Source organism: Pseudorasbora parva, chromosome 5 (assembly GCF_024679245.1).
Source record: "Pseudorasbora parva isolate DD20220531a chromosome 5, ASM2467924v1, whole genome shotgun sequence".
Lineage (NCBI taxonomy): Eukaryota > Metazoa > Chordata > Actinopteri > Cypriniformes > Gobionidae > Pseudorasbora > Pseudorasbora parva.
In genome coordinates this window covers 22,426,546-22,443,701 of record NC_090176.1, presented here as the reverse complement: position 1 = coordinate 22,443,701, position 17,156 = coordinate 22,426,546, and the positions used below count along the sequence as shown (strand labels likewise).

The 17,156-nt window shown below is 39.8% G+C and overlaps 1 protein-coding gene across 2 annotated transcripts in view; it reads right to left on the bottom strand.

Moving 5' to 3' along the window:
* Positions 1-17,156, bottom strand: part of nrp2b (neuropilin 2b) — a 190,178-nt gene that overhangs the window by 127,079 nt on the left and 45,943 nt on the right. For both annotated transcript variants that reach the window (XM_067443481.1, XM_067443480.1), the window contains exons 4-7: positions 15,086-15,313; positions 13,145-13,300; positions 12,862-13,031; positions 9,627-9,782 (exon numbers count right to left, since the gene is read on the bottom strand). In XM_067443481.1, the coding sequence (XP_067299582.1) occupies positions 9,627-9,782; positions 12,862-13,031; positions 13,145-13,300; positions 15,086-15,313 (710 nt within the window). The remainder of the gene's footprint in view (positions 1-9,626; positions 9,783-12,861; positions 13,032-13,144; positions 13,301-15,085; positions 15,314-17,156) is intronic.

The following is a 17,156-nucleotide window of genomic DNA, read 5'->3' as shown; positions in this document are numbered from 1 at the left end:
TGTTAGACTTTTGTCACTGTTTTTCTGCTATACTATTGTGCAGAGGGAATTTAAATATGGTAAAATGTGTTAAACAAAGCTGACAGTACTCTTATTGGCAGGTGAAAGCATTACCAAATTAGCATAATTATGAGTTGGAGTAGTTTTGATGACAGAGAAAATCCTAAATAGCAAAGGCCAAGATTATTATTATTATTTTTATTTTTTGGACGTTCAAGTGAATGAATTATTGTGTAGATGCCCTCTAAAACTCGTATCAGTGTTATATATATAAAACTCAAGCTGATCCATGTCGATTTGATACACTCCCCTGCTCTATTAGTATATCACACATCACAACTTGTTCATTTTGCACAGTTCTGTGAATCACATATGAGGAATGGTTATTGTAATACTTTATGTCATGAAAATGCAAGAGACTTCTAATACGATCATATAACACTTCTTTAATAAGCAAATTTGTAATGCAGTCACTCAAACTGTAATGCAGGTTGAATTTTATATATATATAATTTATAAATGTTTCAATTGTAGTCTTTTAAAAAGGCATCTGAAATAATAAACTAAGTGCGATAGTGTTGTCAAAAATATAGATTTTTTCTTTTTATACATATCAATACTGAATATCGGAAACACTTTTAATACTCAATTTTGCAGATTAGATAGAGACACTACCAGCTGCTTTTTCTCACTCTCTCATCTCTCAGACTCTCTTCACTCATTTCATTTGCTTCGGATGAATATTGTTGGTGTTACAGGGCATGGAAATGTACATATTATTAAGCATAATTTTACTCATTCCCGCAGATTTTATGCTCACACCCAGAGTGCACGCACATAAAGCCGCCTCTCAGTACTAAATTCTTGAACTAAGAAAAATAACTAAGTTCTTTTTTGTTGCTTATTGCACTTAAACAGTCAAATACACACAAAATCATGTCAAAATGCTGGTCTTGGCGAGTAAACACAGTCAGTTATTTTATGTTGTAATGTTGAGAAAAAAAAAAAACCTTGTTTATAAGTATAAGGACTCTATGTGTCCGCAGCCTGATATACTTGCTGCCAAATTATGAGATATTAAAAATATCTATATGGCAATTTTCCCTCATGGTATTGATGTCAAAATTGTGGCCAGTGAAAATGCTGTGTGGCTAGTAACTTTGGAAAAGCACGATCATTCGAATATACTCCAGGGTTTCTACTGATAGAAAGCCATATGCTAATCGCTGAAGTAACAGTTTAAAGAGTGTTTAGATGCAAGTCATTCAAAAACACATGATGTGTTTTTTCTGTTTACACAAAAGGATCATGCCATATATCTGTGGAAAAACAGGAACTGGTTGACAGCGTAAATGGCCGTAGTGCTGTCTAGACACACACACATCGACCATTCAACTCTAATATGAATTATTGAAAAATTACGTCTGACAGTCCAGGAGTAGTAACATTGAACAAACTCCTTAGAAATTCATCAGTGCAGGAAAACGTGTATATTGTGCAGGAATATTCATGAGGTGAAATGGGGTCCTCGGTGGGGGCCAGCAGGGCAGGTTCCTAGTTAAGAGTTCCTAAAAAATTTGTTTGAATTATTCAAATGTCTGGCACAAGTGCGGACTACTGAAATAATAAAAACCCCACAAAGTGAACCCTCTATGAAGTTGGAGTGCGAGCACACACACACACACACACACACACACACACACACACACACACACACACACACACACACACACACACACACACACACACACACACACACACACACACACACACACACACACACAGACACACACTTCCAATGAGGTGTTGTCACTGTTAATATAAAAGCGAAAGAGAAGAGAGAATTTATGGTCGCATAAAGGTGGACACGCTCTCACACAATGCCTGACTGCTCAGGCTGGGTTACGGAAAGCCACGCGACCGCACTGGGGTCTCGGGAGCTGAAAGAGGGTCTGCGTTTCCTGCTCAGTCCATCTTTCCCCCGTCTGTCTTTTTGTCTTTCGTTCCCTCCATCTCTAGCTGCTTTGCATTGGCTCACTGCCACACTTTTCCCCCCGCTCTGACTGATGGGGCCGGTGGGAAATGTGGTCAACGCTCACAGATCTGCTCGAGTCATTACTCTCTCTCTCTCTCTCTCTGCCCTTCTCCTGCTCTCTCCCACACCTTCACGGCCAAGATGAAGATGTTGACAGAGCAGCCGGGCTCCAGTTGGCTGCAGGCCAGTGCAGGTTCAGCCTCAGAGGAGGAGAAACGCAGAGAGGGGCCGACAGAAATAGTTCTGTGACAAATTATTTTATAAGTAGAAATATTCTCGATTAATATGAGGTCAGAAAAACTGCATGTAGAATAATTATACAAGAATTAGAAAGTTCAAAAGAGCTTTAGAAGAAATATAACTCGGTATGTCAGATTTTGGTCATATGGTGTCGATCAGTGTGGAGCCTGTGTGCTGGCTCCGGGCCCCGAAAGGCCCTTAACTGTATGCTCTGCTGTCATAGATGGTTTTGACTGATAGTCTGCTGGTGGCACAGCAATGAGAGGCTCAGACACCTAAGGCCAAATTTGGTGTGTTGGTGCAATTCACTGATTGGCATATGAGTGCACGTGAGTGCAGCAGCTGTTTATTGTCTAGAAAGGCTTGTGATGTGTCAACGAATTTTAAATACTGGTGATATTTTTGACAAATACTAAGCATGAGTCGAAAACTTCAAGGGTTTGATTCAACATGTTGTAAATATAAAACATTAAATTCCTTCCAAAAAGCTCATTTAGTGTAGAAGCTCATCTTGTGGATTACAATGGCTAAGAGAGTAAATCCTGTTCAGAGGGAAAAAGTGTAGAAAGTTGATTTGGTTCCTGCTTTCCTCTTAAGTCCCAGTCTGCATGTGAGATTGAGTTGGAGAGATTGGAATGTGGAAGCCCTCCCTCCTCGCTTTACCTTCCCACTGTGTTTCAGAAAAAAACACTGGGAAATTTCTGTTATAACACTTTCTCCTCTCTCTGCTTTACATACACAAACAACTGTCAGTAAAGAACCCTTTTTCGTGTGATTTTCATTTGACCTGCTTGGCGAGTCCTAAAACCAGGAAATAAGCATTCTTGCCCTTAAAGGGTTAGTTCACCCAAAAATGAAATTGATGTTATTAATGACTCACCCCAATGTCGTTCCACACCCCTAAGACCTCCGTTCATCTTCAGAACACAGTTTAAGATATTTTATATTTAGTCCGAGAGCATATGCAGTCTATGCACACTTAACTGTCCATGTCCAGAAAGGGAATAAAAACATCATCACAGTAGTCCATATGTGACATCAGTTAGTTCATTAGAATCTCTTGAAGCATCGAAAATACGTGTCTCGTGATTTTTAGCAGTTTGGCAGTTTGACACGTGAACTGCTGAAATCACGTGACATTGGCGATCCGAATCATTGATCGATTCACTGATTCCTGGCCGTTTGAATCTTTATTTGAGGTTTGGAAACAAATGCATAAGAGAAGACTGATGCTGAATAAAGTCGTAGTTTTTGTTATTTTTGGACCAAAATGTATTTCCGATGCTTCAAGAGATTCTAATGAACTAACTGATGTCACATATGGACTACTGTGATAATGTTTTTATTCTCTTTCTGGACATTGACAGTATAGTGTGCATACACTTGCATACGCTCTCGGACTAAATATAAAATATCTTAAACTGTGTTCTGAAGATGATCGGAGGTCTTACAGGTTTGGAACGACATTAGGGTGAGTCATTAATGACATCAATTTCGTTTTTGGGTGAACTAACCCTTTATGGTTTTATCGTCTCAAAAGCAATATTTTTTTTGTAATGGGTTTTTCGATAAATGTCCGATATAAGGTCTGTGGATAACAAAATCTTCAGATATTTTTATATTTTATTCTATTAAATGAAATACATTAGTATGGAAGCTTGTTTCCGCCACATAAAAAAACAATAAAACAAATTTTTTGCAACTTTATCTCACAATTCTGTCTTTTTGTTCCAAAATTGTTTGATATACAATTGTAATTGCAAGTTAAACTCAGAATTACAAGTTTATTTATCACAATTATTATGATTTTGTTTATAATCACACTCTTGTAAACTATTCTATTTCAAACTTTCCAACTTTATAGAAGACTGAAAGAGCTGTTGGAAGGTATATGGTGTAGTTTGTTTTTTAAAGGGGGGGGTGAAACACTCAGTTTCAGTCAATCTCATGTCAATCTTGAGTACCTATAGAGTAGTATTGCATCCTTCATATCTCCGAAAAGTCTTTAGTTTTATCATATTTATAAAAGAAATATGGGCTGTACCGAGTCTTTCCGGAAAAAACCGAGCGCCTGGAGGCGTATCGTGTGGGCGGGGCTAAAGAATGACAAGCGCGCAAAGCGGTGACGTCCTCAAGCGTGGAGAAACCCATCTATCTCAGCTAATACAGATAATGATCCACAATCAAATCTGAGGCAGAAATAAATTGAGCAGGAGAAACGGCAACATCAGGATGTCCGTCTCTGTGGTATGTACTGTATTTAGGGGCCTTTGTGTGCAGTTTATGAGGACATGATTCGGTTTATGGACTATTGTATGTGACTAGACCTTAGAGGTAGCAAGCAAAACGGTTTTGCACGTCAGAGTCAGAATAGTGTAACGTTATACAGAACAACAATGGAGTAACCGTTAGCGCATTTGAATGACTAAGCACGCGATCCTATCGTTTACTGATGTTTACTCATGCGACGGTAGCCAATAGCAGAGACATTTGAAGTTGATTTACTCACCGGCATCTTCCAAAGCAGGACCGCTCTGTCAAAAACACACTTCTTTGGTATGATTTGGTGAAGTCCTGTGACAGCAGTGACCGTGGAAATCCACTTTGCGACGCGACTGAAGCGATGCCTTGAAGCTTCCCGTCATTTCTGTGTTCAAATCGGTTCAAATGCAGCGCTGCCTTCCCGGAATGCTGTGCTGAAGCGTTGAAGTCGCTCGACGTCACCCATAGGAATAAAGTGGAGCGCGGCGCGACATAAGTGTTCACAGACGACTGGATCTGCACCTGAGAGACTGTTTACAGCGTGCATTTCCTCTCTCTCCCTCTAGTCACGCGCGCGCGCACCCTTCCGGGAGAAGAGCCCGTACAGCCCATACAAGGACCTTCCGCTCTATTTAACGTCAAGCCGACCCATACTCGAAAAAAACTCGCCGAAACTTGTGAGAAACCGGAAGGAGTATTTTTAACACAGAAATACTCCATCAAACGTCCAACATTAGTTTTTGAAACTTTGTCTATGTTTAGGATGGGAATCCAAGTCTTTAAAGGTGTAAAAAGCTCAGTATGCATGAAACAGCATTTCACCCCCCCTTTAAGCTAACTTTAGCTTTTGGGGGACTGTATTTAAGCTTCAAAGTTGTGATCATAATGAGCAAAATGTGCAAGAATCATAAACTTTTGTTGGTCGCGACTCACAGAGATTATTTCTGCAGTAATCCAAAAGAGGGTATCAGCAAATGTGGGAGTGTTTGGGAAACTTGTTTGGAAACGTGTCTCATTTATACAGTTCTGCTTCTATTTTGGTGCAGCTAGCAGTGTAGAAATGAGACACTGCTGCTTTAAGTCAACTTGGAATCAGTACACAGTAATTGGAAGAACAGACGATGTATTTTATGACCCTCAGAGGTGTAAATGCTTCCTCTAAAACCACCATTTGTCACAGTGAATGAAAACCACATTTGCACGACCCCATTGAAGACAGGTAACTGTGTATTTTTGTTTGAGAATGTGTGAAAGGGTTTCCTCAGTTCACTGAACGTGTTCATATATTCTGCCTGTGCTTTATGCAGACGACTTGAATCAAAGAGCATCTATTCTCTAGTCTATGACATCACTAAAGGTTAAACCCTCAGTGGTACACTCCCAAAGAACAGAAGAGTCCTCCTGGGATATGGCAGGGGCCTTCCATTATCCACACACTCCATGGGAAGTGGAGGAATGCACAGAGATGGACGAATATGTTTTGAAGTCCGAGCTGATGTCATCTCCCATGACAGCGCACTCGGTTTCTTCGTCTTAGGATTTTACATGTTAACACACATACCATATGCTCTCTCTCTCTCTCTCTCTCTCTCTCTCTCTCTCTCTCTCTCTCTCTCTCTCTCTCTCTCTCTCTCTCTCTCTCTCTCTCTCTCTCTCTCTCTCTCTCTCTCTCTCTCTCTCTCTCTCTCTCTCTCTCTCTCTATATATATATATATATATATATATATAACCCCCTTGATGGTATTGTTAAACAAGCAAGGAATTTACCAGACCTTCATAATGATCTCAGTCAATGACCAGGCTGCTTTAAACGGTCAGGGTGACCAGCAGGTGTGGGACCTTACATGAGGGACCCGCTCATTTTCCCCACCAGTGGAAATAGGATTGAGACCTTTCGACCTCCTTGCAATTTGAAACAGTATGTTTGTGAAAATAGTTCTGACATTACATTGATGGCTTTATCAGATACAGTCTCAGGAGGAAGTAAGTGGAAATGTGGGATTGGCTTTATATGCATGTGTTTCTGTGTTTGGGTGTGCTGTGCTAGGTTTCCAATGGAAGGCAAGTGAATTTGTGGCTCTGCTCTAAAAGAGCTAGACAGTATTTTAGAGCATCATAGCTACCCTCCTGATTAAAATATTTCTGCATATTTATACCTGTTCCTGTTCCAAAATGTATACAGATGCATACGTATGCTGCCTTCTAAGATGTGTGTGGTTTGTAGTTATGTGTGGATTTTTTTTGGCCAAATTCTAACACAGCATTCATTGCCTGAGGTGGCAATCCCATAATTCTGTGCACTTCAGGAGATACACACTACTATTCAAAAGTTTGTGTCTTTGTACTCACCAAGACTATTGAAAAACCTGTAAAAATACAGCAAAACCTGTATTTTTAGTTTTTACTATATAAAAAAAACGTTTTTCATTTTTATATATTTTGAAATATAATTTATTCTTGTGATGTCAGAGCTGTATTTTCAGCATCATTACTCCAGTCTTTAGTGTCACATGATCCTTCAGAAATCATTCTAATATGATGATTTGGTACTCAAGACGCATTTATCATCATTATCAGCAGTATCAATATTTTTGTTGAAACTGATTTGAATTTTTTTTAGGATTCAAGTTCAAAACAACAGTGTTTACTTGAATTATAAATATTTTGTAACATTATAGATGTCTTTACTGTACTTTGATCAATTGAATGTGCCACGCTGAATAAAAGTATTAATTTCTTAAAAAAAAAAAAAAATCTTACTGACCTGAACCTTTTTGAATGTTAGCATACTTATATTCTCATTAAATACTGGAGCATACATGTAAAGTGTTTAGGCTAATAAAACATGGCCTGTTTGTGCTCATTAGTGTTCTAGTAGCTTAGCAACATATATAAAAAAACAAAAATCTATTTTTGTTGTGTAGAGTGTTTTAAATCAGTCACTTATGATTCTACGATGATGCTTCATACTGTACCTTCCTACAGTTATACAGAGCACACAGGAAGGTTTAGAAGAAAGAGATGTGTGTGTGTGTATGTGTGTGTGTGTGTGTGTGTGTGTGTGTGTGTGTGTGTGTGTGTGTGTGTGTGTGTGTGTGTGTGTGTGTGAGCCTGTTTATGTGGTTTATGAGGACACACATTTGTATAACTACATGGGTATTACACTGGTATTACACTATAAATGTGGTGTATTTCAAATGTCCTCATATTTCAAATAGCTTTAAGAAAGTAAAAATGCAGAATGTTTGCTGTGATGGATAGGATTAGGGGCAGGGGCAGTGTAGGGGGATAAAAAAACGGTTTGTACTGTATAAAAACCATTACGCCTATGGAGAGTCTCTGTAAACCACATAGACCAACGTGTGTGTGGGTGTGTGTGTTTGTGTGACACAGTTGTGCTTATCAGATCTGATTTAGCAGTGACTGAATGAGTGTGCTGCAGGTAATCCAGTAAAGTGAACTGAAAGAACCGCCACAGCGGTTTGAGAAGAAATTAAGCCCAGCTCTACTGATATCACACTTACACCACACAGACACACACTTACAATGAGACTATCAGCCACCAGCCTAGTGATCTCTTCAGCAGCTCTTCCTGTTTGTCCATGAACACACAATCTGTCACTGTCCTCTGGACCAGGGACACACACACCTCCACCACCATCATTTGAGACAGATTAGAGACTGACGTGGTGCTATCAATCCGAACGATCAACACACAGCCCTGAAAAGTAATAACCTGTCTGACTCTGAGTCGGCTCACATGACACTCACATGCAAAACGGTTTAAGTATTGCAAATTTCCATTTTCATTTCAATGCCGACACACTATTTCCTGTTAATCTATATTTCAGCATTTGGTGATATTAAAAAAAGCCATGCCTGAACGCATTTAGTCTGCATGACTTAGGCATCTTACTAGATAACAGCTGACAAAAAAAATAGATTTCTTCCAGGCATATGAATAAATAGTACATTATTTAATAGCACCCTTTCTAAATGGACACTGATCGGTCACGCCTCCCATAAGGCATGAATCTCCCATTCCGACATAGCGAGACTTCTTAACAAGGCTTAGCTGAACTGAAACCAAAGCCATAAAAACACAGAGCACATTAAGGGTGGACTGAGCTCAGAGATTTTCGGGAAGATTAAAGCCAGAGGCTATTCCAGCAGGGGGTCCGGGACTAAAGACCCTGACGCCAGTTGGTGGTGCCCAGGGTCGTATCCGGCAGGTTATTCTCAGTGGCAGCCGATGTTTTGTACAGCTTCTTCCAAAACCATCACACTTACATCAGGGCTTTTACATGTCCCCCTGTCAAGCAATTAACCCCATACAAGATTTCCAAGGGATTTGTTAATAGATGAAGATTAGAGGCATGTACCACACTCTCATCTTTTTCTGACCTCCCTTCATTTTCCTTTCAATCAAGCCTTCAAATCTTTCTATTCGCTTGGTTTCTGGGTAATGGAGTCCTGTCTAGTTTCAGCCTGGACATGAATATCTTAGATTGGCATGCTGGTTCAGACTGGTTTAAGCATGACCAGCATAGTCGTTCTTATGGAAGTCTTGGGATTTAAGCTATAGTTGATAAGTCTGCACCCTTAAAAATAAAGGTGCCAGGAAGAAGCAAAAATGGGGTGATGCCATAGAAGAACTATTTTTGGTTCCCCAAAGAAACATGTGAAAGGTTCTTTAAAGAACCATTTTTTCCTAACCATTTTATAGTTCTAAAGAATCTGTTTTGCACTACAAAGAACCTTTTGAGCAATGGAAGGGTTCTTTGGATATTAAATGTTCTTCATGGAACCATACACCCTGCCAAAGAACTATTTAAGAACTTTATTTTTAAGAGTGTGAGGGGAACTCCAGCATTTCAGCTACTATGCTCGGGATACAGGTAAAACAAAGTAATATTAACACCTTGTGTTTTCTTTTCTTGTTCTCCGAGTCTCACACACACAGCGTGTCACGGCACTTCACATATTTCTGACAAAGAACCAGCACAGGAAGAGAGAGAGAGAGAACGACTGATTGCTTTCACACATTCTCTCACACATTCTCAAATATATCGTTCCCACGCGATCGTACCTTGTGATTCTTGCCGTAGCGATAGATCATCCAGTCCTCTCCATTAGTGCTGACCTCCAGCTTAAAAGTGGTGACAAAGTAGGACTTGTGTGTCTCTTTGGAGACTGCACCCTGGGTGGCGATGCCCGTCAAGACCTTCAGGAAGTGCAGGTCCACCTGAGGAGGAAAAATGCAAATATGTAATCAAATCTCGGTTGTGACTAAGGGATCTGTCTTATATATAACGGTACAGGACATTACGTCGATCGCTTGGTTTCTATTTCTGCCGGTTGAACATTCATTGGTCATCTCATTGGTCCAAAATCCTGCTTCACATGGCAGTGTAAACTATTCGATATCTTTGGATTGGTTGTGATTGTGTTAAGAGATTCGAACATAACCCTAACCCTAAATATGAGTTTAAATTTTCAGTTTACTTTTAATTATGTTGTCATTATTTATAACTGTATGAGTGTACATTTATACAAAATATTTTAATTTCGTTTTTGCTTTCTTATCAATCCACACTAAAAATGGGATTAAGTTAGGAAGCAGAGCGAGAGAGAGAGAGAGAGGGATGTGATAGAGGGAAGAGCTGAAAGATAGATAGAGCTGTGGGAATATGAAGCATTCCCTCCCTGCAGATCATGGGCGGCAGCGAAGGTGTTATCAGAGCCTTAAGATCAATCACCTGAGCTCTGATCGATACTAACCACCTTCATTCAACTCTCCCTCTCTCCACACAGATTATCACCCTTCCCTTGCTCTCCGTACCCCCCCGCAATGATGATGATGATGATTGCAGTGCAAGAGCTGTTTCTCTGCCCATCCGCCTCTACCGCAGTGAGGTCTTTAATCAGGCATTCAGCTCCCGTCCTAGAGGAGGGCTGTTACCCATGAACCTCGGCTCTCCCTGCTCAGCGGGATGTCATCCGAACATGAGCGGGAAAACTGCAGCGTTTGTTATCTGTCAGAGAGACAGGTGTGGCTTTCACGCACAGATACAAGCACACACACATATAGTACCTTCTGTAAAGCTGCTTAGGGCCACAGAGAAACACACCTAGACAAAAAAATCAATACAACCCAGGACTGCTGCTAACTATTTATTCCTAGGAAAGGACCCTCATCAATCAAGTGGCTGTTACCATCAGAGCGGGCTGTGCGTCATCAACCCCTGCATTCACCCAGAGAGCAGAAAGAGAGAGAGAAAGAGATGCAGCCCACCACATCTGAGAAGTGAGTCCCTGATGAATAGTAATAAAGAGAGAGGGAGAGAAACAATGGGAAAAGAGCATGCAAGAAGATGTGATGAGATGTTAAAGAGATGTTCTGGGTTCAATACAAGTTAAACACTATCATCAGCATCTGTGGGATCATGGATTACCACAGAAGATCATTTTAAGTTGTCTCTTGGTAAATAATAATAATAATAAAAAAAAAAATAATATTTGTATTATTGGAGCAATGGCATGCGAAAGTTACTGGCTTTACCAGCTTTACATGGTCATAATATTGAGCTGAAAAATGTAATACAAATTTGCACAAGCAAGGTCAGTAAGTGATCTCAATAGTCCTATAATTAATATAATATAATATAATATAATATAATATAATATAATATAATATAATATAATATAATATAATATAATATAATATAATATAATATAATATAATATAATATAATATAATATAATATAATATAATAAATACATTCCTGAATAAATTCCCCAAAAATGCAAGTGTAACAATAATATTTGTTTTATTAATACAAAATAAAATGAATGTGTGTATGTATATAAAAAAAAAATTTGGTTTAACATAAAAAAGTAAGTAACCTGGTTGCCTTAAAAAAATTTGTTTATTAAAAATAAATAAAATATTTTAGTTGATACAATAAAAGAAATTGGTCAAATATTATTATTATTTCTGAACCACATAAAAAATATGATAAATCATGAAAATAGCACAATTTGGCATATTTCACTGCGTCATCACAAATAAAACACACACACAATTACCCAATATGCTTACAAAATCTTTTAATAATATTTGAACAGAGGTTGTCGATTCTCAAAAATGTTTATTGCATTAACTCAAATTTTTAATTTCAATGAACTTAAAATTAAGGCAACCAGGTAACATATATTTTTAATATTTTAAATTTTTACCGTGCACGCACGCACGCACGCACGCACACACGCACGCACGCACACACACACACACACTTTTTAACAGTACAGTGGTGCAGGTATGATGTCAGATCCCAGAGATCTAATTCATCACTGGCTCACCGATATTTCCCTATGGGGTTTTATAATATAATCGATGTATGTGTAAAATAAAGCCTTTGGTAAACATAACTTAACTATACTTTGACGTTCTCATTTCTACAATGTAAATTACACACACCCATAGCGAAAACGGATATTTTAAAGCAGTTATGTACGCATTTAATAAGTCAATAAATAAGACAGTTTGGCATGTGAGAATGTTCAGTTTATGTTGTAGAACAAAATGTCAAATTATTTGTCAAGTTTTGTTTTAGGCTTTATTTTACACATAAAACAACAACAACAACAACATTATAAAACCCCCATAGGAAAATCCTAAAGAACCTGCGGCTAATTAGTCTTTGCCATACCTTCACCAATCTATGCAACACGTGCCACAGACGCTTTCAACAATAGATAGCTTGTGCTGCGCCCAGAGCATTCCTTTAAGGTACCTTGATCAGTTCATTTACCCTGTGTGATTTGATGAATATCAATGATACTTGAATCTCAAATGAATGTACACACCTAAAACAGAATGACGCCTCTCACTCTGAACACACACACAACAGAGTAGAGGCTTCTGAGGTGAAGTATGGTCCTCGGGCATGTTGGCATTTACGACAGCTGTTTGTCAAGATGGATGTCTGGGACATGGACTCTGAGAGCGAGGGAGTGATGTCAGGTGTTAACACAACACAACAGCTGTGAGCTCTACCAGAAGACCACAACTCAGCAGCATCCTGACACAAATACGACACACCACTTAAAGTAAGAGCAAACGTAATCAGTCTCATTCGGAAGGCCTGAGTAGCACCTAACCCAAGCGACCTCCTGCCAGGATCAGAAATCTAAAATCCGTCTGTCCGTTTCGAGATTGTAAATAAGTTTGCAAAAGAGAGACGGGAACTTGTTCCTTACTCTCTCCCTTATTTCGATATGCAGAAGACGTAAATGAGCGGGTGAAAGAGAGGAAACCTCACCTGGATGTATTCTTTGTTGCTGTCCTCATTGGGCGTCCATGCATTGTCTTCGAAATTAAGACGAGCCTGTCTCGGAGACCATCGGCCATCATAGAAGCTGGACGATGCAGAGATCTGGTCATCGCTGATCTTGTCTGACTCCATGCCAAGAGCATTACTGCAATGGAAATCTAAAGAGCACAGAGTTTTCTCAGATTGTCCTCATATATAGTCTGTTTTATAAAGGAACTCAAAATGGTAGCTGGGCCAACAGTTCAGTTTCAAAGTAAAAAAGATCACTTACTGTCATTGACCTCCTTGAGAGTCATGTTATAGCGGGCAGAAAAGCCATCTTTGGCCACGGCCATGTCCGTATGAAAGGACAGGGAGAGGATACCGGTGGACGACTGTATTTCAGAGGGGATTTTGGTACCACAATGTCGTCCAATCAGAGGTCCCACTGCAAAACACACAAATGGAGGAAATGGTTTCTCAGTGCTGGGATGTGAATTGGTCTCATTTTGCTCCAGCTGGCCACTCATAAGACTAGATGGGTTATTCTTTCTATGTGCCTACAACCTATACAACAGCACCTCTCTGAATTCGGGGACATTTGTCTGTCAGCAGATCTTTGTGATTTAGTTTGGCCAAGCTGTAACGATGTAGAGAGGCTGCAGCCTTGCAGTAATGAATCCATCCTCCACCCTGACACACACACAGACGCACACACATACGCGCGCATGCACGCGCACAGGCACACACACACACGCGCACACACCGTACAGGATGGGTGAAATAGCCAAGTATCAATCAAGTACATTGATTTTCTTCTCTTTTGGAGAGGAAAGGGCTTTAATACCGCAAGTGCTTTCGAACGGTAGGTTGAAATAACTCTCTCTCTCGCCTTTGATGGTGTTGATGATCAAATCAGGTGGCTATTGTACACAACTTAAAACAGGACTCTAGCTGTGCATGTGTATCCTGCTAGTCTAAAGTTGCTTACAACCTCCCCAAAAATTATATTTCATAAAGAAAAAGTCAATGTTAATAAATTCAGGAAAATTGAAAAATAGACTTTCTTTCTCAAAATATTATATTATAATATTAAGTAGTACAAACTAATATATATATATATATATATATATATATATATATATATATATATATATATATATATATATATATATATATATATATATATATATATATATATAGTACACTATAATATAAAAAATATCTTAAAGCATATGAAGATGCTCTCATGCACAGATTTTGCACAATTAAGCATGTTTTCTCCACCATATTTTCCTAACAGTAATGCAAAAGGATTACATAGTAAAATCAACATACTACCATAGTATAGAAACACATTACAGTTTAAATAATGTATCCCCCCTTCCCCATTACAATTATAAATAATAATCTTGGTCAAGCTGGCTAGAGTTAATAGACCACCTTAAATAAACTGTTGTGTTTAGTGTCTCCAGTTATTGTGTGTCTGATTATGTCTGCATGTACAATGCTACAATATGAAGCCTTACCCTGAGACAGAAGGGCGAGGGTGGGGGCAGTATGGGGGTCTCAGGGCTAAAGCATTAATAAGACAGCTGGGGGAAAAGAGTGTATTCCACAGCGCTCTGTTCCAGACAAGGATTAAATCCTATTGCAGTGTTATTCACGCCCTATTTTCACTTTCCTGATAAAGGTTACCATGGCTGCTGTTACCCCCCGTCCCCCATCTCCTCCACCCCTCCGTGCGGAAGAGTATGGGTGCCGTGGCTTTTTGGCCCCGCCTGGCGCAGATAAGGCACAGCAAGGCCCTGGGCTCCGCTTTCATCTGCCAACGCTCGATACTAAAATAGCTCCAGCGGCAGCCGCAGTAACAGCATGACAGCAATGCGCCTGAGTTTCACACCGGTGGAGCTGCTAGCGCAGTGGCCAACGGACGGGCGGTGTGTGTCACAGGGCAAGAGCGAACAGCTGTATAGACTGGTGGATAAACCAACCAGATGGCCCATAGGGTGATAGTGAGCGGTATGTGGATTAGAAATCATTAAGTGACCAAATTATGTACAGCAGACACGCAACATGATGATCTCAAAGCAGACAATGAGGTCAGAGGGAAATGGGAAATGCAATCCTCTTAAAGTCACGGGTGGTCTGGACTTTGGAAAACTGCGGTCTAATCCGAACCCCGACTGTAAATCCAAACAGAATTCTTCAGGATTACAACATCTAGACTCACCCTGCGGGAGGCCGTCCCACACCTCCAGCCAGTCGTACTTGCACTCGCCCTCCGAGCCCTGCAAGGGATCGTTCTCCAGATCGAAGGTCAGGAAGGTGAGCGTGACGTCCATGTGAGGGGGGACGATGATGATGAAGGTGCACTCTAGATTGTGGGGGTATTTGTCAGGGAAGCCGGGCGACTCGATCACACCTGACGGACTGGTGAAGTTTCTGGAGCAGTCGGAGCCTGGGGGAAGAGAAATCAGAAAATACATGAAGACAGCAGCTGAAACACTCTGTTGTATGTGTGAGACATGACGGTTTTGTATTGACCAAGATGTCTCGACTTGTTCTAAAGGGGCAGAAGAAGCACGTTGCTTGCTTTCTTGTGTCAATTGCACACAGGGAAAGAGACACACTTGGTTAGCTCTCTGAGAAAAGCATATTGATGTGAACAAAAACGGGAACATTCATCAAAGCGGAGCTTTAAATCTGTACAGAAAAATCCTTCATCTGCAAAAGTGCTAAATTAGAATGATTTCCCACCCCTGCAGCCACTGTCAATATTCATTTAGCGCTACAGTCGGAGATAGCGTTCAGTGTTTCTCATACTGCACATTTGCATCTAATAAAGGAGGGATTTTTGTGAAACAGACAGACGTAGTAACGTAGTAGCGCACAGAGCATGTTAAGGTGTCATCTTAGGACATCATTTTGTATGATATACTTCTCAGTTTAATTTTGTGCCCGTGCTGTATAAGTAACTTTTTCATTCTCTCAAATTTTAAAACTGGTTCTTGTTCCTAAAAAGGCACCCTACATTTAGACCATTACTACATATTCAACATTCAACAATATATATGTGTGTGTGTGTGTGTGTGTGTGTGTGTGTGTGTGTGTGTGTGTGTGTGTGTGTGTGTGTGTGTGTGTGTGTGTGTGTGTGTGTGTGTGTGTGTGTGTGTGTGTGTGTGAGCCTGTTTATGTGGTTTATGAGGACAAAAATTTGTATAACTACATGGGTATTACACTGGTATTACACAATAAATGTGGTTTATGAGGACATATCAAATGTCCCCATAATTCAAATGGCCTTAAAAACATACTAAATTATGTTTTTTTGAGAAAGTAAAAATGCAGTATGTTTCCTGTGATGGGTAGTTTTAGGGGCAGGGGCAGTGTAAGGGGATAGAAAATACGGTTTGTACAGTATAAAAACCATTACGCCTATGGAGAGTCCCTGTAAACCACATAGACCAACATGTGTGTGTGTGTGTGTGTGTGTGTGTGTGCGCGTGTGTGTGTGTGTGTGTGTGTGTGTGTGTGTGTGTGTGTGTGTGTGTGTGTGTGTGTGCATTGTGATCATATGTTATTTAAAGCTAGATCTTTTTTTTTGGTATTGTTCATATATGTTTTTATTTAGGAATCCAAACTTTATTCATTAGACATATACAAATCTGCCATTTCTGAAAGTGACTTCTGTGTGAGCTGTGCAATGGACCTTTTTTTGCCCGCAAACTACTGTGTCTAGACGTTGTCATACTCAATTCTATTCGGAATATGAGTCTGATGTTGCTCCATTGGGCTGTAATTATGGGGCGTGTTTCAATCGAACCAGGAAAGACTTCAATTGGATAAACCTACAACCAATCAGAGCAATGGCGCAATACATAACGTTAGTCAAATGTCAACAGAACTCAACGGCAGTGTGTTGCCAAGTCTGCGGTTTTCCAGAGGGTTGTTTTCCATGTCCGCGGGTTGAAGCTATCTCAATTATGTGATATATAGACCCAGGAATGCGAATTACTATGCCAAAATAACACATATTTTACGTCCCAAACGTAATTTTTTTCCCATAGAAACCCCTCGAAAAGCTATTGTTTTGGGCTAGTAGTTGGAGGGTTTTGTTGTAAAAACTTGCCAACCCTGTCTGCAAGGACGCTGGAATAAACGATCTTTGCCGGTGTTGTAAACAAAGAATTTAATGATACACAGAGTACTTACCAACATGATCATCATTTCTGAGAGATATACTGAAGGTAAATGCATATACGAACAAGCTCTCTGTTTAGGATTTGAACAAATTCAACTAA